Raw genomic sequence first — 25,258 nt, 5'->3', positions numbered from 1 at the left:
TCGTTGTCATAATATTCATTTGATCCCAGTACAATCCATTATTCTTTTTGTTGTTGTGGATAAAATTAGTATTTTAAATAATTGAAGTATTAATTATTTATGGCCCCAATTACCCGAACGCGTTTTGATGGAAGTCCGGTGAATTATGCTTCAAAGAAATCCGTATGTATTGCATCCATGTGTATTTCTTGTATTATAATACACTTATATACTCTGGTCTGTTTCAATACTAAAATGAATGATCTTATGTTCTTTACTTTTATTAATTTGACATACAAATAGACTTAATTTCCCATTGGTGGCGGTGTAGCTAAATTTCAAAAACAAAACTACTTAAAAATCCATAGAAGAAGAAACGCTTCTTCCTCCCTTATACGCATGCGCAAGCTTGTACACCGCTTATAGATAAAAAAAAAACAACTCCGTTACATATACAATTTTTTATTTAAATTTTAATTTTGAGAAGTTGTTTTCTTTATGACTTGCTGCAATGAATGCGGCGGTGGTTAAAAAGACGCAAGACACGCTCGGAAAAGTGATAAAGAAGCCGCCGCTGACTGAAAAGCTGCTCAGCAAACCTCCGTTTCGATACCTGCACGACATTTTCAGCGAGGTGAGGGCGGCGAGCTTATGTTTGATTTAAAATGAGAATTTTTTTTGTTTTTTTATCATTATATTTAAATAAAAAACATACATTTTTCGTAACACGCTTAGCATACAACAACAAATGGCTCACGACTAAAACAGAAGCGGAGAAAAACAATAGCTTGCTAGCTTAGCCGTCTTTAAATCGCTAGCATTAGTGTGGAAACTACAAAATAAAGTATAACTATTTTCATTATTATCGTGGGAATAATTCTATTTTTCTCCGAGTAAAAATGGGCGTTGGATTGTATCACCCCGTTGCCATTGACACAAACGACGCTGCCGTCTAGCGTTGCAGATGCAGCCGCGGTAGTTTAACATGTTATATTGTACATGTGTTTCGTTATATCATATATATTGTTAATTAACATTTTGTTGTGAGATACTGAGTTGCTTGACATCAATGAGGTTTATTATAAAAAAAAAAGTTCAAAAATTAAGTAGCTTGGACGTTCACAGTAGATGGAAAAAATACATGCAAATATAATCAAGAAGTATAATACATTTTCGTATTCAAATTATTCATTTTCTGCATTAAATTATCCCGATTCAGATATACGTCATTCTTGTACACGTGTATACAGAACGAAATGTCGATACATCTGACCCGCACAGTTTCCTTGAATGTACAGATATAAATAAAATGTTGTATTGAGTTGGAGTATTGAAGTACTATTAATATACTAAATAATTATAGCTATGTATAGTATTATACAGTAGTGCAAAGAGTGCAAGAGGAGCAGCTAACCAGATGTGCAAAATGGGCAGTCAGGTAAACAAGTCACTATACAATAATAATAACACTGGAGTACGATGGTGCAGAAGAGAACAGATGTGCAAAGGAGTGGCTAGGTATAAGAGAACTGCCAGTAGTGCAAAAAACAAAAAAACACATATGTACAGATTAGCAGCTGTGTAGGCTTACTATGTGTGTGATTGACCATTAACAGTCTAATGGCCAGGGGGACAAAGTGGTTGCAGAACCTGGTATTGTTGGTAATATACTGATTAAAGGAATAACCACAAACCTGTCTTTTTTCATTTTCTCCTTTTATACTTCCTTTTTTTTCTTAACTTCTCTATACAACAATAATGATTCGTAATATAATGCATCAAAGCAAGTGAGCCGTTGGATAGCCGGCTCTCTTTAATGAGTTGAGCCGAAAAAGCCGGTTCTCTAAAAAGAGACGGACTTCCTTTCACTTCACAACTACCACATGAAATCCGAGGCGGCAGATGCATGCGCACAGTAGCATCAAACCGCTCGCTTCGTTTGCAACGAAAAAAATGATACCGAGATAGAGGCTACTGCGGCGAACTCGTTTGGCTTGATTAATTTGCCGTTTGGTGATAGTCTGTGTATACCGGATGGTGCCCATCATTGACAAATTTGCGTTTTTCCGTACAGATTTTCTTGTACATCGTACACGTCTTAAAATGCATAATAAACGTACTTTGTATGGCAATAACATACAGGTTGACAGGTATGGATCACTGAAATAAAAAATTTAAATACTGCGTCAAAACGATCTGGAAAACTTCAGCAATAAAGAGAATGAATATGGGTTTAGTTCTCTTTTCTCATATTGTTTTTTTTCGCACAGAAGTTTCCTATCGATGCACGTAAACACGATTTTGGTGTACTTAATTATATTTAAACCTACCATATTTTCATCAAATCATTTTGAATCCTTTGCTGCTAAAAATAAAATAGAAAAGCATTTATTGTCATTGATTACAACGTTGTAGACATTATTTGCAAAGAGATGAGAGGTGCAACTCCATGCTAAGCATGTAATAAGAGACTAAAGAAACACATCAAATAAAAAAAACATAGGATAAATAGTCAATATTCACAAAGTAATGTTTGTAGAGCAACATACGTTGTAGGTGCATCAGAACAATACTGCAATGAAAAGCAGTATTGTCTTTTACTATGTTATTAATATATGTTTTAGTATTGGTCCCCAAAAAGTCATTATTGTGTTCACCACGTCCAGATTTAGCCCCCTGTGTCTTGTAAAATACTTATTTATTAAATTTTCATGAATAGACAGATTCCTTTCAATGCATTTTCAACCTGTTTTGGCTGTTTTCTTAATCTACCGTGATTAACAATTTGATCCTCGGCTAATTCAATCAATAATTGTTTAAAATCACCTCTGGATCTAACATTTTCCAAATTTCAACTTCTTTAAATATTTATGTTCTTTATTTTTGTTCATTATAGAAATGTCTCTTAAGTAGGTCTATCAAAACTGAGAAGTCCCTTCATTTTAAATTCCAAATAGCTGTATTCACACTCACAATCCTAAAGGTACACCAGTTGATACATTTCCCAAGACTTAATAATTGGGCGGCAGTAGCTCAGGAGGTAGAGCGATCGTTTTCGGATTAAGGGATCCCAGTTCGAATCCCGGCTTGTCCGTGTTACATGCCGAAGTGTCCTTGGGTAAGACACTGAAACCCCAATACCCCCAATAAGCAGGTTAGCGCCTTACATGGCTGCACAGATCACGGCCGCTATTGGGAAATGTGAAGCACAATGTAAAGCGCTTTGGGAAGTCATTGACTTGAAAAGCGCTATATAAATGCAGATCATTTCATTTCATTAATAATATGACCAGCACAATTTAATTTTTCCAGTTGAAAAGTGTAAATGGAGACACCAACACTCTTTTTCAGGCCAACACAGCTTGTATTTCACCTTGTGTTTATGCATATTTAATGAAGCAAGGTGTCCATATTTGCAGGTCTTTTAAAGGTCTCTTATAGTGGTTAGCGTTGATACCGTTCCTGATTTTTTTTTAGAAGAAAAGTTCGGATTCCTTAATAGAAAAAACAAAGATATGAACATTTCACTCAAATATTATGTTCTTAGATTTATTTTGGAAAAAGATTCAGGCTAAATGATCATCATTATCTGTGCCTTATAATAATAATAATAATAATAATAATTTCCTTGTATTGTCATTCTGTGTAACAATGTACACAGAACGAAATGTCGATTGCACCTGACCCGTTGTAGCGAGCCGATGCAGCCGCAGCCAACAGAGGTGTATTGTTGTAAAAAAATCTACCAGTGTAAATAGAATTTTGGTTTCAAGTAATATTTGGTTCAACGCATGTCTTATTTTCATCATCTTCTTTTCAGATAATTAGGACAACTGGTTTCATGAAAGGACTGTACAAAGAGAGTGAATTGAAGTCAGATAATGTGAAGGTGAGATTCAAACTTTGATTTGATTGAAAATACTGTTCATTTAAATATTCTTTTCAGTTATATATATACATGTTATGTCTTCTAGGACAAAGAGACTAAGATAGCTTTCCTTCAGAAAGCAATCGATGTGGTGCTCATGGTCAGTGGGGAGCCGGTTTCCGCGAAACCTGCTCGTATTGTGGCCGGACATGAGCCCGAGAAGACTAACGAGCTGCTGCAGGTTCTCGCCAAGTGCTGCCTCAACAAGGTTTCTTTACACACATTTCATTTAAATCACGTGTACCTTGTGGCAAGAATCCATTCCCGGGTGGGGATAGTAGGGGGACATTTTTGTTTGACCCCGGGATATGACATTAATCCATTTTAACGTTGGGATGGTAAGGTGAAATTTTTGTTTGACGAGGGACAGAAGAAGGCTTTGATTTGTTTGTGTTGCAAAATCCCTGTACTTCAAGTCTGGTCAAGTCATGTTTATTTGTATAGCCTTTAATCACAAGAGGTATCATTAAACCATCCCCTGAGCTAAAACCTACATGAGGGCAAGGAAAAACTTAAAACCTTAGCATGAAGAAATTAAGAAACCTTCAGAAGGGGCCCACATGAGGTAATCTCTCCTTCCAGGATGACAAGGCTAGTTTCATGGCATCAACATAAATACACACATCAACAACAATAAATTTAGGTAATCCTGAATGTCCCTAAGTCAACAACGTTCATAACTATTGAATATAAGTGTGTTTTAAGCCTAGATTTAAACACTTCCATCAAAGTTGCAGATCGAATCTAAGCGGGCAGAGCATTCCACAGCACCGGGGCTTGAATGGAGAACGTTGTCAAACCTGTGGATTTCTTCTTTGCTCCTAGGATTACTAGTAGACCAGCGTTTTCCGAGCAAAGGTTCCAAGCGGTAACATGGGGGGAAATTAAATCTGAAAGATATTTGGGGGAAAGTGAATGGAAAATTTTGCATACTACCAACAGAACCTTAAAATCCCATCTTAAGCTAACAGGGAGCCAATGCAGGTAAACTAAAATCGGGGTCATGTGGTCAAACTTTCTTGTCTTAGTTTAAAATTGCACTTTTTAGACATGAGTAACAAAAGAGTATGTAGGTACTACTTATATGTAGTAAATGTATGGGTTTGTGAACATACAACATTTTAAATCAATACACAGGTAGAGGAAATCTGAAGCTTAGTTTCCATTGTTGAGATGCTTTTGCTTCTACATTTGCCATCAGTGCAAGTCTTGGGACCCATAGTTAATAAACACGGTACAAAAAATACAGTGTTGTATCGCCGTCTCATAAAGTCTTTACAAAGACATGAGATTCTGATGAGATGAGAGAGGAAGGCATTATGGGAGGGAATTATTCCAATAGCATATTGGCATCTTCATTTAACTGTGACACGAACCAATAGCATACCATCATCATTTATGACCTCGACCAATAACAGACTTTGGACGCAGAAATAAAGCAAAGTTTGAAATTTTTGGCATCCAAAATATTTTGCTGTTGATGTCATATGGTTTAAAAATGTTGTAACATGGGTCTAAAAAAAACATTGTATTCCACATGGTAATGTTAAACTATCATAAGCTAGCGAAGCTGTAACCCGGGGGTCTACTGCAATTAATCATTTTGGCTCAAAGGACTAAACCAGGCGTGTCCAATTAAGGTAAGTGTTTGTTAGTAAAAAGAAAATTACTTTTGCAGTTTACTTCTTTTTGCCGGGGATGTCAAGTCATGTTTATTTGTATAGCCCTTAATCACAAGGAGTCTCAAAGGGCTGCACAGACCACAGATTATTGCAAACCACAGATCATTTTTGAATGAACATTTTGGACGATTTGTTTGGAAATTCTGCTCACTTCTTGCTATAAATAGGAGGTGCATATGGTTAATTGTGCATATTTTCCCAATTCATCTCCAACCATTTATCCTTCAACCACCTGCACACGTAAAAATATATGTTGTAACGAGTGGTTGAAAAACATGTTTATACGTAACGTAACATGAAAATATTGTAAGCTAGAGATACGGTATCATACCGTAACCTGTGGTCTACAGTATTGTTGTCTCAATCCATGCTGAAAGATTTTATATTCTGTCCATAGCTGTCCAGTGAGGAGGCAGTGAAACGAGTCCTCTCTGGAGAGAAAGTGGACTTGAAAACCAAAGCCACATCCAAATCCCAAGATAAAGAAAACCGAGAAGGACGTGAGCACCATCAGCCGGAAAGAGAGGTTGTAACAACTAAACATTGAATTAATTAGTTGTGAGTCCGGCTCTCACCGTCAAGTTTTACAGGAGAAGAAGAGGATCGAGCGCAGCGGAAGCAGAGAAGATAAAGACCCTGATCGGCCCAGAGAGCAGGAAAGACCTCGACGGGATGGCGAGCGTTCCGAGAAGAACCGCGCCAAAGAGGGGGAACAAGAAAAGAGCCGCGAGCGAGGGACGGAGAAAGACAAGGACAAGGAGAAAGAAAGAACCAAGGAAAGGGAGAAACGAGATCAAGACAAGAGTCGAGACAGAGACCGGAGGAGGGAAAGAGATTCTCAAAGGGACCCGGAAAGAAGCAAGGACAAGCGACGAGAGCGAGACAAAGAGGCAGAGAGACGCAAAGAGCGTGACACTGATAGCAAGGTAAAGAGAAAAACAAAGATTTTTTTTAAATTATTAATTTAAAATAAATGAGTTTTTACCTAGGAGAGAATATCAGAAGTCCAACAAAAAGCCCCCGAATTCGAGAGCAGAAAACAGGACAAACCGGTCCCAGCAGTAAGTCCTGTCCCTCATATTTCTTAATAAAATGGTATAAAAATAAAATTTATTTTCATTATTTTGCTCCTTCCCAGAAGGATCCACAGCCTGCTGATGAGGTAGGACAAATACTCATGGTGTAGATGTTACAAGTTTTATTGCAGCTGGTCGAGAAAATAAGCACTGTTTTGTCCTGATTTTGTCCCCTTTTTTTATAGGTACCGCCTGCAGAGAAAGACGGCAAGCAGGTAACTGGCTTAGAAATATTTGTCTGATTCTTTCTATTTCTTTATTTGCATTTTTGAAACCGGTATTTGAGCTCCATATAAACAACTTTGTTATGTCACAGGCGGCTAGTCCGGCAAGGATCCGTCGACCGTCTTCTGCCAAAGGACAAAGGAGGAAACTTCCAAGTGCAGGACAGGGTAAGTCTTCTCACGAATAACTAGTTTGAATTTTGAGGGTTAACTTGAGTTACTTTAGAAAATATTTCAGGAGTCGATTTATTGTAACGCAGCCTTTTCTTCTTTCTCCGTCGATAGATGAATCTGACAGCGAGGCTGGTGAGTGGTTCTATTTTGAGTATGGTTGCATGATAACTGTTTTTCCTGCAATTGCTTCAATGCTTGAAGGTGACACATGCCATGGATATGAAAAAAACTTCACTCATTCTTATCAAACTGTACACAATCACACCAGCCTGTACACATCCTGAGCCATGCAACAATCTAGCTCTTACTCACATTACGAAGACTTAAAGAGGAAATACAACCGAGTTGTTCTCCTGTTGCTATAGAAAATTCTAATCTTTTTGAATGAGCAACATAAATGCTTGGACTCTTTCTAACATCATGTTGGCTAATTGAATATTTTAGCATGATTTGAGGAGACTTCCCATTTACAGGGATCAGAATTTTCCGCGGATCCGCGGAATTCCGCTGTTTTTGAACCCCAAAGGCATTCCGACTTTTTAACTTTTTCTCTTGCGTAGCAAACAAATTCAAAATCCGACTGTCTCACTCTTTCCTTTATTGCTCTGGCGCACCCTGGCGGCCGTTAGAAAAATTGGCCGCATTGTCGCACAAGCTGCAGGGACTGAACTGCATTTGAACTTATCTTGCAGTATTTACAAAAAAATCAGTTATGTGGGCAAATTATTTTAATCTTCTAAAAATGTTACTTAAATGATAAATATAAGCATGGTTTTGGACAAGTAATTTGGCTAAAACCCAGGGTTTTTTTGTGTGTGTGTGGGGGGTGGGGGGTGGGGGGCTCCGCCCTGGTTTATTCCTGGACGCTGGCTATTTCAGCTGAAAATGAAAATCTCCATTCTGATCCCTGCATTTAACAGATGCTGAGCCTCCCAAAGAAGGAGGGGATGCCCCAGGTGCCTCATCTGAAATCACCTCTAGGTCTGTAGCCACGTTTGCTCAAAGATTTTTGAAATGGTCTAATCATGTAATAAAGAATCAAACGATGTCACTGAATGTAATAGTTGCATTTTTAATAAATTAAATATCTTCTGCGGTAGATAAGGTATCTTTAGTCTGTGTAATTGTTTATTTATTTTATTGTCTATCCACAAATTACTTAATTCATTTTTCTAGCGAATTAAATCAAATGTGGAATTTTCTATTAATGCAACTGTAGTACCAAAAAACTTCAGTTGGTGAAAAAAAAAAGACAGAAAAAATCTTTCAAAGCCTATTTTGTAAATGAGAGTATGTAATAATGGACGTCTTCGAACACGCTACGGAAGCCCGAATGATGCCACAAAATTCTGAAGCCTATTTTCAAATGTTCTTGCGTGATGTCAGTCATTGACAGGACAGGAAAGATACTGTTAATCCTTGCCAGCGACATTAAAATACAGAGCGGGCTGGATAAACTCAGAGCATCTGAAAAGAGCCAATTGCTGGCGTTGGTCAGAGATGGTGGAAGTAGCTAACTTTAATAGCTTGCAGCAGAAGCTACTAAATAAGTAAAAGATTGGATTTGTCAAGAACCATGACACCAAATCATGGAAGTCAGTTTTTAAGGCGAGGTACACTGAAGAATGAAACAAGAGGAGCTAACTATAACAATAGCGGCTAGTAGTGAGCCAGTGGAAACAAAGTTGTAGAATTTCTCCAATCTTGGATCGCAGTTAACTAAAATTTTAAATGATGTTGAAAAACATGTTTTAGTTTTGTTTTTATGTTGCGTCCGGAGAAATGCCTTTCTTTTTTCAACCATGTTTTTTATGTCTGTTCAATTTTATTGTTCCCTTTTATATAAAGCAAACAATCTATAACCAGTGGAAAATGGTGCTGAATTTGTTTTGCAGCAATAAGCGACCGGCACGGCCCAGCAGCGCTCGGCCCAGCAGCGCTCGGCCGGCTCCTCCTCGAGTAAAGAAACAGGAGAGCTCCAATGATGGCGTCGCGCCTGAGAGGTGACCTCACTCTTCTTGTGTTAATTGACAACGTACATACATTGCAGCAACAATGTTGACTTTTGTTGTTGTTGCAGGCTTTCCAGTGCAAAGTCATTAGTCATCCAAGAAGGCAAGAAGCAGTCCGACGGTGAGGAAGAGGAGGACGAGCAGTTTCTTGTGGCGGAGGTGGCCCCCGAACCTGCAGATGCTCTTGATAAGGTTATTATTTATTTGCTGATATTTTAAAAATATTGACTTGTTTTCATTTCTTGTAATTTTTATCTTTAATGTCCCAGGAATCTGCTCAAGATCTCATCACTGATGAAAATCATGGTACACTTATTTTGTTCTTTATAGAAAGAGGGTTCGTACAGGTGCTTGAAATCCTTGAAAATGCTTGAATTTTACTGTTGTCTTTTCAAGGACTGAAAAGTGCTTGAATTTCAGGTGAATACTTGTAATTGTTGCCATGTTTCTCAACGGTCTGCCTAAAAAATGACGCTGACACTGTTCTCTGGTGTTTTGGCTTTGCAACTGCATTTTTTCTTCCCTCGTGATTAAATGCCGCTGGCATTTGTTTGTATGGCATTGTCCAATGAAGCGTCATTGCCCCTTACGGGTCTTGAACAAGAGGACAGTTGTATACAACACATTAATGGGGCACTGTGAAGTGTGTATTAGGCAAGGATTATGTATCCATTTTGGACATTTATAATGGGCCATGCAAAAAATTAAGGTAGTGTGCCCAGTGGTAAATTGTAATGGGAAGAACTTCCTGCAACTGAAAACATAAGCTTCATGTTACTGTAAACACCTAAATGGGGACAGATTTGTCCAAAGACAAATACAGTAACGGTATACGCGAGATCTTAAAATGATATCTTGAGAAATGCACATGCAACACTAAAAATGCATATGTGCATCGCAGATATATTTGTGGCTCTGCAAAGTACATGATTCACATCAGATTTCTTTCTTTTAACGTTACTGGAGAAATTGGAAAATTGGCTTTGAAAAAAGCCCTAAAAAGTGCTTGAATTAGGCCATGAAAAAGGTGTACGAACCCTGAAGAAAATGCTTGTCACAAATGAATATCCTATAATGTTGCATCTTACCGCAGGTGGTCTAGTGAAAAAGATCCTCGAGACCAAAAAAGACTACGAGCAAATACCATCCTCCAAGAAATCCAAAGAGGTACCTTGACACATTCAAGCTTTTCTTCTTTTGTCCACAAGAGGGCTCCCTTTAACCCACAAATGTTTGACATGGCTCCGCTTAACCTATCAATGGCCCCAATCAGGCGTTTGTGAGATAAATATCTCCAAACGTAATTGCTTTGAAACGTGCCGTGCAACCCTGGTTATTATCATCGCATGAGAGATGTAAACAAAAGGAGGTGCAATTACGCCGCCTTGAAACCGCAAAAATGTTCCCCTTCACCCGAGCCCAAGGTCTAATAACTTGACAGGCCAGTGTGGGCCACACACGCAAGCGATGCGCAAGGCGAGAAACGTTCTGCGCTTGCTCAATAGTTTCACAAAAAGGCAGAATAGTTTATGTGTGAGGAAATATCTGCCAACTTGGCCTGTAGTTTTATGATCACAGCTGGAGGTTGATTTATTCTTCATCCTACATAGATGAACTCATTTTAGGTAGGGATGCACGATAACGTTTCCACCATACTGATAACTGCAATTCTAATTCTATATTTAGGAGAAAAAGATTATAATACATTTGTGTTTATCTGCAGGATGAAATAGACCGTATTCTCCGGACTATAAATCGCTCCGAATTATGAGTCACATCAGCCAAAAAATGCGTATTTAAGTAGGAAAAAACTTGTGATTTGCACCTGGAGTATAAGTCGCATTTTTAGGTGGAAATGTATTTGATAAAATACAACACCAAAAACATGCGTGTCATCTTGAAAGGAAACTTAAAGTACAAATGGAATAGAGAACAACAGACTGAGTAAGTCTACAGTATACTAACGTTACATGACTGCATGCTTGGTAATGTCAGTAATGGTGTAAATTTTTTACTCTAGCATTAATAACATCCTTACGAAACTATCAGTTTCAAGTTGAGTCATGAAAAAGTCATGAAATATATGTAATAACAGAAAGTCCAGTTGACAGCTTCGAGAGGTGAACATCATTCATAAGCTATTGAATATAAGTGTGTTTTAAACTTGGATTAAAACACTTTTACTGAGGTTGCAGATTCAATCTCGGAGGGCAGAGCATTCCACAACATCAAGGCTCGAATGGAGAACTGTTGAATCTGTGGATTTCTTTTTGGTTCTTGGGATCATTAGTAGACCAACATTTTCTGAGCGAAGGCTCCGAGCAGGAACATAGGGGGAAATTGAATCTGAAAGCTATGAGGTGGCAAGTTTATGCACGATTTTGTATACTACTATCAGAACCTCAAAATCAAATCCTAGACTGACAAGGGAGCCAATGTAGCAGGTCAGACAAAATCTTGGTTAGAGGTTAAAAGTTTCACTCCTAATCACTCCGTCCAATGAAATCTCTATCCTCTGTGTCATGGTAGTCGATGCGCCGCTTCCTCCTTCTGCTTCTACGTCGCTTATGTCAGACTCATCGTCACCTCCGCTTTTCGTCAGTACCTTTAAAGTTTCCCGCCAATTCCGAAACTTTTCTGCTGCTCGATTACCGTTTTCAGCTGCATATTACTATTTGAAACTTGTAATCTGCAGAATATGATTTTCTTTTCGTTGCCAATTTTATTCTGCCCTTCTCAATTGTTTTTCTAAATTACCGGCAATTTTGGAATTATCCACAAAGGCCTTGGAGCACCCTCTTGCAGTTTGGTGTGACAATAACACATGAAATGGTATAATATTGTACAATAATATAAAAGGGAACAATTTCATACATAAGTGGCATCGGAGTTTATGTCGCTTGAGGATGGATGAGGAGCGAATGTTGAAGAGGATCTACAGAGCAGAAGTAAATGGAAGGAGACCAAGAGGAAGGCCGCGATTGACGTGAATGGATAATGTTATGAGTGCGCTGCAGGAAAGAGGTCTAAATATAATGGAAGCTAGAGCTCTTGTTGGTGATAGGAAGGAGTGGAGAGGTGTTGTGAAAGGATAGTGGGATGTTTGGACGCGTTCTAAGGGATGGGTAGGGCACCCGTATGATGCGGCAGGGGTAAACCACTGAAAGTTGTCGGGCCCTGCTGTTGAACATAAGAGTGTGTTGTGTCACCCTGACCCGAGTGACATGGCCGCTTTCTTGTGTCCCGGTTCATCCGGAGGGACGAAAGCATGACCGACTTAGGTGCCGAGGTGCTTAACTTGTTTGGGTGTTTGGCCGTTTGGGTTGGCCATGGTCCAAAAATATTTGTGTGTGTTTTTTTTATGCTTCTTTTTCCCTTTTTTATTTTCTTTGTTTTTGTATGTGTTTGTGTTGCTGTCGGTCACCCCTCTTGAGGGATATGACCAAGGTAGATAGATAGATAGAATGTGTGTATATATTATATTTTTACAATTTTTGTATCACGGGCTGGATGAAAGAGGCTAGTGGGCCGCATTTGGCCCGCAGGCTGTAGTTTGACCACCCTGGTTTAGATGGATTTGATTTTTTTTCCTGGATAAAATCGAATATTTCCTCGACTTGGAAATTAAGTCGATTTTTTTTCTGCTGGTGTCATTTTGTTAGTCATGTCGATGTTCCAACCAAAAAAAGCAATCGTGTATTTATCTCGGTCATCGTCTCATATTCAGCGTTGTTCTGCAGTCGCTGTAAACGTGAGTTTTTTTTGTCTCGGTTTTGCGTGGGTGGTCCTCGCCATCCAAGCGCGCTCTTCTGTCCAGCCCACCCCTAACGTGAACTGTTTTGGACTGTCGTTCATGTGGAGAGAAACAACCCCCGACCCGACCACAGATCCTGACATCACCCGTCATAAAACACACCTCGCTTTCCATTTGCTAAGCCACTAAGGAGCGGCGAGTCGTTTATGTCAGATGACCTTATAACCTATGGAAGCCAGAGTGTGCCAAAAAGCAATGCATAATCTTGACCTTTTGGAATATTTTGCTAAATACAATTTATTTTTAAAATAGGGCGTCGATATTGTGAAGAATTGACTTACCATTCTTTAAATCTATTGATTACGTTTTTCATCATTACTCCATTTTTTAACAATGTCCGTTTTTATTTCATAACATCCTTTTTATTTCAAAATGCATTTTTTTTTTTTTTTTTTTTTTTTTACAAAAAATGGATTCCTTTTGTCAATCAAGGTGGGGCTACAGGACAGACCTGACCAGTTGATGACTTTGACAGCTAAAAGTCTGTAGAAAAATTTGCCCACTTATGTTAAAATAGAAACAGTATAAGATACTGATGATGCCTGACTATTTCCTATTTTAAAGCTCCTGTGTGCGAGAAAAATCCCAGTGCTACACTTCTCAACAGACTAAAGCAGGGGTAGGCAAACTACGGCCCTGAGGCCACATATGGCCTGCCAAGGTTTTTAATCCAGCCCGCCCAGCGAAAATGCTAAAAATAAGAAAGACAAGGTAAATAATGGTAAAATTATGTTGTCCCAGACTGCCTGATATGTCAGATGTTAAAGCAACACGTTGCTAATGTTGTGCTAATCAATCCCTAAAGCAATGATGAAACAAACAACAAAAACATAAAGCTAAAGGGACAGTGTGTAGAAAACATTGATTTGAATACAAGGTAAAATTACCTGAACTATCAAACTAATGTTTATTTATTTAAAAAATCATAGGTCAAGAAATGTGTATTTCTTTTACATAATGGAACCCCTGCCTAAGATCACAGTTTGTCAGGCATCTTGTTACTATGCTGTGCTCTGTATTAAAATGATAAATGTATGTTTTTATTTTTGTTTTTATTTCAAAACCCTTGAGAAACTGAGGATAACATTAGCAGGGTAGCTAAACCATACAGTCATCCTCCTGACATATTCACAGATCCAAACAAAATTGTCCAGTCTGCCCGACTTCAGTCCACACCATCTGTACCACTATATTGTAAATGGAGTATCCCCATACACCAGTGCTCATCTAAATGTAGCTGGTATGTATTGCTGTGCTTTGTTGTGCATGTAAGGACTTTGTATCCAAATTTTAGGGGAACGTAATAGAACAGTAATGCACGGGGTAGTTGCACCTTGGATAGAAATCACTTATGAGCATGTTGAACATATTTACTTTGGTGAAATGACGTTTTCTCTTCTGAACATTCACCTTTTTTATCCATTGATAATTTGGCAGTTCATTTCTGTGTAATAGGCTTTATAGTAGAGCACATACGTTTTCAATACATGTGATAGTTAGAAGATTACGGTTTTGAATCGCTGGTTAATCGCAATAAAAGGAGCTCGGAGTAAGAAATGGCAACAGTAAGCCACTAATGTAGCTAGTTAGCACGTTTTAACTTATTATATTGAGTGTCTTTGACGTGACCTGTACCTCCTGAACATAAAACTGCTCAGAAATACATCAAATGCACCTTGTAATAAATGCTCGCTGCAAATCTCGAAATAATTTGAGGGCTGCGAATTCCTTTGATTTGCAGATAAACAATGCCGTATTCAGTTTTTATCCAAACCGATCCGATCAAATTCCAAATTGGGGACAGGGTTAGGGCTCATTCATCTAGTGTGCTTCTGCCGTCCGTCATGGCTCTCATTCAGCCAGCATAGGCAACGTGACATAAACTTGCATGACCGAGCCATATCAGCCTCACAAGCCACAGGTTCCCGACCCCTGACCTAGTCGGTAATTTGGGTTTCTCCGGCTATTTCCAAAGATAGACCAGAGCAGGTAAATTGAGAATGTTGCGCCCTCCTCCACAAAATGACTTCCTTCCTGCCATGAAAGTGCAGCCAGGTCAGCCGAACGTACTCAAAGAAAACGTAAATATTGAACTTGCTCATTCCACGTCGCACGTTTGGGTTTGAAATTTCAGCCACTCGCTTTGAATCGAGAGCAGAAACGCTGACGTTTGGTGTCTTTAATTAAACTGTTTGACAGTTATTCAACTCTGCTAGTGCAAGACGCGTTTTTGAGGGGGGGACGGCCTTGTCTTCACCCCTGTAAGTGCCTTTGTATATTTCTTCAAGGTACGTCCTTTTCTGCGAGTTCTCAGATTTTTGAGAAAAAGTTTAAGGAAAGAAATAAACAGCGTGGCACGCAAATGTAAGGCTGTTAAATGAATGCTGAAAAAATAAATACTCTGCTTGTAAACAAGGGGGGACAAGCTGAGCATCAAAGGAAAGGGCCGTTATGGTAAAATCTTTTGACATTTAACTGAGTCCCGATATGGTCCATAGCTTTATTTTCAACCAATCTGATGCAGAAAGGGGTGAGGGGAATTGTTCTCATATTTAGATCATTTAGTATTATTTTGTTAAATTTGAATAGTATTTTCCAAAGTATTTTTTAATTCATTTTTTTTTTCATTGTTAACCTATTCAAATTTTATTTTTTGTTTTTTCTCGTCAAATATTATATGTTACTTTTTTCCCAGGACAATTAAAAAATAAATATTTTTTTTTGCTATTACTTGTACTTTACTAAAAATGTGTTTGTAGTTAAATGAAATATTTTTTACTCCTTTTCCTATAACACGAAAAAAATATTTGTTATTTATCTGTATTATTTCACTGTAGCTTGTTTTTCCGATAAAATAACACAATATACATTTTAAATGTTTTTTTATTAATTTTATTATCACTTGTTTTTTAGTAAAATAAAGCAAAAACATGTTTTTTTTGTTTTTATCATCCAATTTAATTTCACATTTCATTTACAACTTATTTTTCTAGTAAAATAAGAAAAGCAATGCAACACTATCATTGTTTTTTCTAATTAAAAAGAAATATTCAAACTCTTATCATTCTCATATTACTGGAAAAAACTAATAATTACATGATAGTTACAATAGTTTGCTGTGATTGTTCAGACGGTAGGTCATTTAGCTCTTTTCAAGTATTTTTATCGTTTAAATGAAAATAAACCCTAGCAACCATCTGCTCCTTTAAATCATTTTCCTAATGATTATTTTTATTTGACTGGAAATGCATTTTTATGTATTAAAAATGGATAAATAATCCTTTGATATAAATAAAATATCTGTCAGTGGGGAGCAATTTATTTTTTTCAGTGTTTACGAACTCGGCCCATTTCCCCCAATTTGCAAGAACTGTGTTACATTAGGTTGCCACGAGATAAACATTCTGCATGTATTGTTGTTTTTTTCACTGGAAATGCATCTTTTATTCAGTAAAAAGGGATAAATATTCCTTAAATATAAGTAAATTATCTGTCAGTGGGGAATATTTTCTTTTATTATTTATTTTATTTATTTATATATATATATTTATTTATTTATTAAATATTTATTTGTTTGTTTTTTTTTATTTTTATTTTTTTTATCGAACATGCACTATTTCCCCCTATTGCAGAAATCGTCTTACATTTCGTTGCAACAATATAAAAATTCTGCATGTACGTGTATTGATTTTTTTTTTTCACTGGAAAAATTGAGTAGTAAAAGGGGTATTAATAAAAAATGGATCAAATATTTTTCCTTGAAAAAAAAACGTTTTTTTTTTTTTCATTTTAGGGAGTCATGTAACATTTCTTTCTTCGAGATAATAATTCTGCATGTGTTGTTTTTTAGTTTAAGAGAAATTCATTTTTTTATGTAATAAATTGTATTAATAATCCTTGAATGTAAGTACAATACCTGTTAGTGGGATATATATTTATATATATATACACGTTTTGTACTTTCAAACTCCGCAAACATTGGGTTGCCTCAGGATTACAATTCTGCATGTATTGTTTTTTTTTTTAATCCTAAAATCAAATGAAGAATTTGTGTACGAATGTCAGTCAGGGAAATAATTATATTTATTTTTTTCAGTGTTAAAACGCTGTCCATTTTCCTCTACTTGCAAGAATCGTGTAACAGTAGGTTGCCTCAAGATCAAAATCCTGTATATTATATATAATTTTTTTTCTTCTTTAATTTAAAAAAAAAAAACTTGAGAATGTCCGCTCCCCGAATGACCTTCCTAAAAGCGGCGTCTGCGTTTTCCGGCTTTTGTTGTCGGCAAAAGAGGCGAGCGTGCGGCCTGGGTATCGTCTGCGCTAGGCAGACCAAACCCAAAGAAATCCTGGCGGAACCGCACTGTTTGTGTAGCTGCAGGCTTCTCATCACCCTCTGCAAAGCCACCCACCTCGATGGCCAATGTCGGTACCCCCTTTAAAAAAAAAACCACTTGCCATGTCAAACTGGTCTCCACGCCCCTTTTTATCTGCATTATAATTTTCCTGGAATGAAGGAACGTTCGACTTGAAAGCGTGCCGGTTGTTAGTCGGCACTGTAGTCAAATAATCGGACCGCCACAGCTCGTTACTAAACCAAACAAAGACTGTGAGTGCACGTGTGTGTCGGTGAAACGAGTGTATACGTCTGCACACACACTTAGATAGCGTTAAGGCTTTCGGCGAAAACCCAGCTGAGCAAACATCCTCGCGTTTGCTGCGTGTTAAAGGAGGCACCCTGATTTTTTTTTTGTCATCAAGGTAACCACTAGAGCCAATCCAACTAGACCACTAGAACCAATCACTAGAACCAATGGAGGCCTTTTGCACACTGAATTTTTTTCAAATATGGAAAGTTCTGGCCTCAAATCGGGGATTCTGGGAAATTATTATCGACTTGTTGGTTGATTTGGGTTTTGGAGAAACCATTGCATGGAAATAATTCCTCATTACATTTGTATAGAGTTGTGCTATGGAACGCGGTCGGCTCCCAGCTAACAGAAGGCCCTCTCCTCATTCCTTAAGAGGCCTACTGTGCAAAAACGCATGGACCATTTGATTAACATGATTTTGGGTATAAAGACACTGCCCTACTTACGAACGAGATAGGTTCCGGACGAGATGAATTTGTTCGTAAGTTGCTTCAGTTCTATACTTTGTATGTTTAAGGTTTACATAAGTAACTTGTTTTGTACTATAAAATAAACATATTATAAGATAATATGCTCTATAAAGATAAATGAAGTTGAGTTTAACTTACTTTTGGAAGATGGGCTTCCAGAGTTAGGCGACTTCCTCCTCCGTGGTAAAAAGTGGCCAAAAAAAGCATTCTGACCATTTTCTCAACCGCATCAAGCTTTCTTATTCCACTTTAATTTCAAAAGAAATGGTTCGCCTCTTTACGCTTTACACTGGTCATCCTGAAAGGGGGATTACCACTTGTGAGGTCCCTTCTCAAGGTTTCTCTTTTTCCTCACGCTGAGGTTTTGAGTTGTTCCCTGCCCACATGTTGGTTTAAGATCAGGTGATTGTGTAATTGTAATCCTGTGCAGTACTTTGAGACATTTTTGTGATTAAGGGCTATATAAATAAATGTGACTTGACTTGACACAAACCATATTGAATGGTTGCACGAGATTTGTTTGATGTTTAAGGCTTATATAAGTAACCTGTATTGTTTTGTAATAAAAAAATAAACATTTCATAAAATAATATGTTCTATAAAGATAGAGTTAAGTTTAACTTACTTTTGGAAGATGAGTTTCAAGAGGTCCTCCTCCGTTTTAGAGAGTGGCCGAAAAAAAGCGATCCAACCATTTTCTCAACCGCATCAAGCTTTCTTATTCCACCTTCATTTCAAAAGAAAACCGCCTCTTCTTTACACTTTACACCAGCCATATTGAATGGATGCCTGAGATGTTGAACAATAAAAATGTCAAAGTTCTTAGCGCTCTAGAGATACAGTGCAGTGTGTTTACACACAAACTAGGAAGAGGAAGCGTATTTCTTCTTCAGGGTGGATGCTGGGTGAGCTCTCACAGCGCCACACGCCAGTAGTGGTGAAAAGAAGCACTACAGTAATGTCATGTACTGCAATGTCCGGATATTTTTCGACATCCCGAAAAAAATGTATCTACCGTTTTGCGTAAATAGGGGAGCGTCTGTATGCATTTGTAATCATTTCACACAACTTCAGGAAATTAACATTATAGGCCACCATTTTACTATTACGGAAGCCTGAATGACCATTTTGCGAAGGTAGCGTATTTTTTTTTTTTTTTTTATCAATAACCGCAATTATACCACACAGCCGAACCCTGCACATGATGGTCGCCGAGTCCCACGATTCAGATATATTTTCTCAGTTTCCTTTTCTAGCCAATCATGTTACCCACTTGGCTGCAGGCTGCGGCTCACCGATGTCATAGCTGTTTTTATTATAACATAAGGAACTATCATTCTAATGTAGTAAAAATTAGGGGCGTAATCCTTAACAAGAGCAGGTTGGCCAATCATTTTTTTGCATTTCAAAAATAATTGTTTACGGATATTTGTAATTATTTTGCTACAGAAATAAATTGGAATGTAGTGATACACTGAAATTTCCGAACTCTAAGTTGCACTTGACCATAAGCCGCACCCCATACATTTGAAAGGAACATCATTTCGCACATATATAAGCTGCACCTGACTTTAAGCCGCGCGTGCCCCTGTGCACAGTGGAAACACCTAAGCCATCTGCTCTCTGTGCTTTCACCCATCCTTCAAAAATTTGTTCCAGTACCAGCGTTTGCTTTATTACCACTAAAGCTTTTTTGGGGGACTTTTTACAGCGCTCCCGTTCTCCCCTCTGCCGTTTCCAGTGTCTCACCATCGAGTCATGAATGCAAAGTTTACGTTCAGCAGCTGTTTCCCTCTTTATCGGCCAGCTCGATTGCTTTTACCCTGAAAGATGCGTCGTATGCTTTTCTTTTTGCAATTTCCATTATGGGGGTCGGTTTATGCCAGTGCTTCTCAATTATTTTCTGGCAATATGAATGAATCAGCCTTCTGAGGTCACGGGTTCAAATCCAGCTACCAGCTATCCTGTGCGGAGTTTGCATGTTCTCCTCATGCTTGCGTGGGTTTTCTCCAGGTGCTCAGTTTTCCCTTCACATTCAAAAAACATGCATGTCAGGTTGGTTGGGAGGTCTAAATTGTCCCTAGGTGTGAATGAGCGAGCCAGTTGTATGTCCCTGTGCCCTGCTACTGGCTGGCAACCAGTTTAGTGTGTCCCCTGCCCACTGCCTGAAGATAGCTGGGATGGGCTTCAGCACCCCCGCGACCCTACTGAAGATAAGCTGTGCAATTAATACATGGATGAATTAGCATGTACTGACACTGCCCTACTTACGAACCAGATAGTTTCCGGACGATCGTTCATGAGTTGAATTTGTTCGTCGGTTGCTTCAGTGCTATATTTTTTATGTTTAAGGTTTATACAAGTATGTTTAAGTAACCTGTATTGTTTTGTACTAAAAAATAAACGTTTCACAAAATGATATGCTCTATAAAGATAAATAAAGTTGAGTTTAACTGACTTTTGGAAGATGCACTCCAAGAGGTCCTGCTCCGAGGTAAAAAAGTAGCCGAAAAAAAGCGTTCCGACCATTTTCTCAACCGCATCAAGCTTTCTTATTCCACTTTCGTTTCAAAAGAAACAGCTCGCCTCTTCTTTACACTTTACACCAACTATATTTAATGAATGCAAGAGATATTAAATAAAAAAACATCTCAAAGCTTTTAGCGCTCTGGAGATAGTATAGACAAAGACAGTAGAGAACGTTTACACTCGGAAGAGGAAGCGGATTTCTTCTTCAGGGTGGATGCTGGGGGACCTCTCACAGCGCCACACACTGGTAGTAGAGGAAAGAAGCACTACAGTAATAGCCTGTCCCCGGGAAAAGATGCACACGGTACAAAATCTAACTTACAGCAATGTCCGGATATTTTTCGACATCCCGAAAAAAAATGTTCGGATGTGCCGTTTTTCGTTGGTCGAATGGTCGTAAGTAGGGGAGCGTCTGTACACAACTTTACACTGCTCCCTAGTGTAGCGAAGGTGCAATTGCACATGATTCAGGGAAGGGTAAAACAAAAAAAGTCAAAAAAGGTGTCACACATGCCTGCTCCCCCCTTAACGGAGCCTCTCACCGCACCTTTTTGACATTGCATTAGCTGTATCTCTTCATAAGTCGCAGGGTTGAAAAGTTGTTCCTTATTGTTTGGAAAATTTTCTTTTTTTTACATTACTCACAACGCTATTTTCTCATCCCAAAGCCAGCTTCGGAGGAAGCTCGCAAGAAAGAGCAGAACCTGGTGACGCGGGAGATGGAGCGCCTGCGCTCGTCCGTCCAGTCGGTCTGCCAGAGCGCGTTACCACTGGGCAAAATCATGGACTACGTGCAGGAGGACATCGACGCCATGCAGGTCGAGCTGCAGAACTGGCGGCGGGAAAACAAGGAGCATGCCGAGGCTTTGCGACAGGAGCAGAAGTAAGTGTTTCTTTACCTTACTGTGGGAGTCGAAATGTTTTTTTTTGCCACAAATGTTATTTTTGTTTAGTCCATGGGGTGGTGCACATTCATTCGTATAAAATTAGGGACGTTTGTCTGGTTGAATAAGTATCTGACGCCGGAAGGGCTAACTGTTTTGACCGCTACGCCAAGGATCCTAGGCTGGTTTGTTGTTGCTTTTTTATTTGCTGTTTGAAGAACATTAGGTCGAATGAAGATGTTTGTTTCGGTTAACTTGAAAACCACTTCAAGCGTCATTACTTACAGATCACTAGACGGCAACAATCATTAACCCCAGTCACTTCAGGAAACACCTAGCCACGCTCAAAGCCTAACTCGGCGTATAGATACAGACGCTCCCCTACTTATGACCATTCGACTTAAGTAAAACGGTAGATACAAACATTTTTCTTGGGATGTCAAGAGGCGAGCTGTTTCTTTTGAAATGAAAGTGGAATAAGAAAGCTTGATGTGGTTGAGAAAATGGTTGGCAGGCTTTATTTCGGCCACTTTTTAACCCAAGAGGAGGAAGTCGCCTAACTCTTGAAGTCCATATTCCAAAAGTAAGTTAACCTCAACTTTATTTATCTTTATAGAGCATATTTTGTGATGTTTATTTTTTAGTACAAAACAATACAGGAACTTATATAAACCTTAAACATACAAAATATAGCACTGAACCAACTTACGAACAAATTCAACTCACAAACGATCGTTCTTAAGTAGGGCAGCGTCTGTACCTCAGTAATTCTCCACAGGGCAGAACTCTTTTTATACAAACCATAATAAAATTGCATTTGAAAAATATAATCATATTTTTCAATATATTGAAATGTAAAATTAATCGAAACCACTTTAAGTTATCACATTACACAAAACGCAAGCGCCCTTGTCCTCTCTCTACCTCTCTGAAATGTGTGTGAGGCACCAGACAGCTTGGACGTAATCAGTTGACCCTACTTTTGAGTAATATTTATTTTCCTCATTAGAATCTATTTTTATTTTCTTTCAACTTGGTTATGTCTCCTCTCTACTTCATCATAATCTACAAGAGGCACCAGAGAGCTCTGCTATAATCAGTCGCATCATTCTGGTGTCTGGGCCTCTGAGCTTTAGCAAGTATGAGATAGAATGGTAGTAGCCTTAGTTGGTTGTGTCTCCTCTCTACCTCATCATAATGGATGCGAGGCACCAGAGAACTTGGGAATACGCAGTCAACTTGTTGGAAAAATTCTAAGCATGTATGTTCTTAAGTATAAATTTGTTCTTTCTATAAAAATAGTAGCACATCTTGGCCGTGTCTCCTCCCTACGTCTGCACAGACTGGAGAGCTCGGTCATCTGGCTTTTACGGTATATTTTTCCTTATTTAGACTAGTCCCTGTGTGTTTGTCCACAAAGCCCAATTAATTTAAGATTGCTATTTCATGTGATTGGAAAAGTGTGCCAAGTGGATTACATTTAACTGATTTTTTTTCAATTTATCATTTTCATTCGGTTGTCGTTTAATAAAGCTTTGCACTGTACGGGAACTTCATGTTTTGCATTTATTTAGCCTTATTTTTACTATGTGGTGTATTTATGAACATTGACCAAACCTTAGTGTACCTCCAGGGCAGTTACAGTTGATTTATTGGGGGTTTGGTTGTCTTTGATGACCTTGGAACGTATTAATCCCCTTTCCAATCATTTCAATGGGACGATGTGTTTCGATTTACAATCGTTCCATTTTACAAAGTTATTGCTGGAACCAATTAAATTCATAAGCAGAGGTACCACGGTATTTTGATGATTTTTACTCACGGAATAATTTGTGTTGCTCCTGGCACAGATCCACCGACAGGGCGTTAGAACCTCTCAAGGCGGAACTTTACGAACTGGACCTCAGCATCAAGGATTACCAGGACAAAATCTGTGCGATGAGGTCCAACATCCTCAAAAACGAAGAGAAGATTCAGAGGAAGTTGGCTGGAATTATTTCGTCCACATGAAGTTGGGGGGAAAAATGTTCTGTTGATAGTCGCCACTATGAGGTCAGTGCAATATAAAAATGTCTTCGTCTCACACTGGACAACTTTAGATTGGTACAGGTAGGCAACGTCAGTTGTAGTACTATATTTCACCTGTGTGAGGCAGCGTGGTGCTAGAAGGCATCGACGCTGCCAGAAATAATTATTGGCGATATCATGTAATAAAAATGTATCTCTGAAATTATTCAGGAGGATGAAAAAAATCTATTTTTCCACCCATTTTTTTTTCTTTTGACATTTTTTAATCGAGGCATTTAATCGAGTAACATTTTAAAAAAGATTTAATAAACCATTTGAGAAGAATTTAAAAAAAACAAACAAATGCATTTCACATATATGTTTTTTTTTTTTTTTTACCTGGCAGCAATGTTATTACCCAGGTTCTGGCAAACTATGGCCCGCGGGCAACATTTGGCTAAAAAATGTTGCCGATGGGCCCGACCAGGAAAGAAATAATACGATTGATATATTACATTTTTTGTATTTAATGAGAGTCTCAAATCTCATACCTTGGCCGTACATGAAGAAATAAGATATCCAATTTTATAATAAGTATATATGAATAGATAAACATTTGTATGCTATATTTCAATTTGTTTATAAATAGATTAGTTTCATACAAATTGGTTTTAAAACACGCCGAATCAAAGCAAAACTCTATATTACGTCCCATATTCAAGCATTAAATTTGCCCTTAAAATAACTAAGTAAAAACTGCAAATGCAAGTTTTTTTGTTTCTTGCATTTATTTTGTTAATTCTGATAAGGAGGTAGAGCGCTCGTCTTGGGATCAAGGGATCCCAGTTCGAATCCCGGCTCTTCTGTGTTACATGTCAAAGTGTCCTTGGGTAAGACACTGAACCCCTAATACCCCCAATAAGCAGGTTAGCGCCTTACATGGCTGCAAGGCCGCTATTGGGAAATGTGGAGCACATTGTAAAGCGCTTTGAGAAGTCATTGACTTGAAAAGCGCTATATAAAATGCAGATCATTTCATTTTCATTTCATAAATAAAAATACATAATATAAAAAGTTGAAAGTAAATCAAAATGTAGTCAGCTATTTGAATGCTTTCCTTGGGCGCAGTAGACATTAATGCTTCATTTAAAAATCTAAATTTGTTTATGTGGAGAGGTGGATAGACACAAAAGGACACCGGGAACAAAACTTTTTTTTTTAATTATTAGAAGTACTTTATTTACCATTTTTTTAATGCAGTGGTACCAAATGCTACAAATATTTTGTAGGTCACTTCGGCAGTTTATAGCAAATTAAGGAATACATATTTTCTATAGAAACTGCAGGGATGGGGGAAAAAATCAAGCAATGCTAAGATTTCAATCGTTTTTTTTTTAGTTATCTACGGTACTGTAGCGCCATCTGCAAGATTTTGGCAGTCACGCCTGGTTGGATGTGTTAAAACTTGTAAATGCTACCATGAAAAAAACATTATTTATACATTGTGAAATGTGATTTTCAATGTTTGGCATCTATTTTTCCTATTTTGGTTTGGCCGGTCCGGATGGAAAAGTCAGGAGGGCCGCTCGTGGCCCGCGTGCTGTATTTTGCCTACCCCTTCGCTGCTAAGCTAACAGTTAGCGCTACTAACATTCTAGTGCCTTTGAGTGATGAAACGGGAATTATTTTTAAGGGTTTGAATGTTGGATTTCAAGAAATAAAATGTTTGAACTATTTAAATTGTTTGATACAGATTAAATTGTGCATATTGTATTTGGATTGAATGTTTTTGTAGTGAAGTAAAATATATATATACATATAATGAAA

General features: G+C 38.1%; 1 protein-coding gene across 3 annotated transcripts; it reads left to right on the top strand.

Annotated features, from left to right (window-relative positions):
- The first annotated feature begins 17 nt into the window (after positions 1–17).
- ift54 (intraflagellar transport 54) lies at positions 18–25,258 on the top strand. 3 transcript variants are annotated; one of them, XM_088352917.1, is made up of 17 exons: positions 18–162; positions 3,800–3,868; positions 3,954–4,115; positions 5,987–6,115; positions 6,180–6,515; positions 6,579–6,650; positions 6,728–6,751; positions 6,851–6,880; positions 6,982–7,057; positions 7,175–7,195; positions 7,984–8,044; positions 8,959–9,066; positions 9,144–9,267; positions 9,345–9,381; positions 10,169–10,242; positions 21,209–21,423; positions 23,275–25,258. In XM_088352917.1, exons 1-17 carry the CDS (start codon positions 100–102, stop codon positions 23,432–23,434), a joined length of 1,761 nt encoding a protein of 586 aa, XP_088209043.1. In that variant the 5' UTR covers positions 18–99; the 3' UTR covers positions 23,435–25,258. The 3 variants fall into 3 exon arrangements, with proteins under 3 accessions (XP_088209043.1, XP_088209042.1, XP_088209041.1); XM_088352916.1 differs by lacking the exon at positions 18–162 and adding an exon at positions 365–613 and having other exon boundaries at positions 6,731–6,751; XM_088352915.1 differs by lacking the exon at positions 18–162 and adding an exon at positions 365–613.

This window comes from Urocampus carinirostris, chromosome 14, assembly GCF_059441175.1.
Source record: "Urocampus carinirostris isolate Australia breed hairy pipefish chromosome 14, RoL_Ucar_1.0, whole genome shotgun sequence".
Taxonomy (NCBI): Eukaryota; Metazoa; Chordata; class Actinopteri; order Syngnathiformes; family Syngnathidae; genus Urocampus; species Urocampus carinirostris.
Note: the sequence above shows the minus strand (reverse complement) of the source record. Positions and strands in the feature narration are given on the sequence as shown.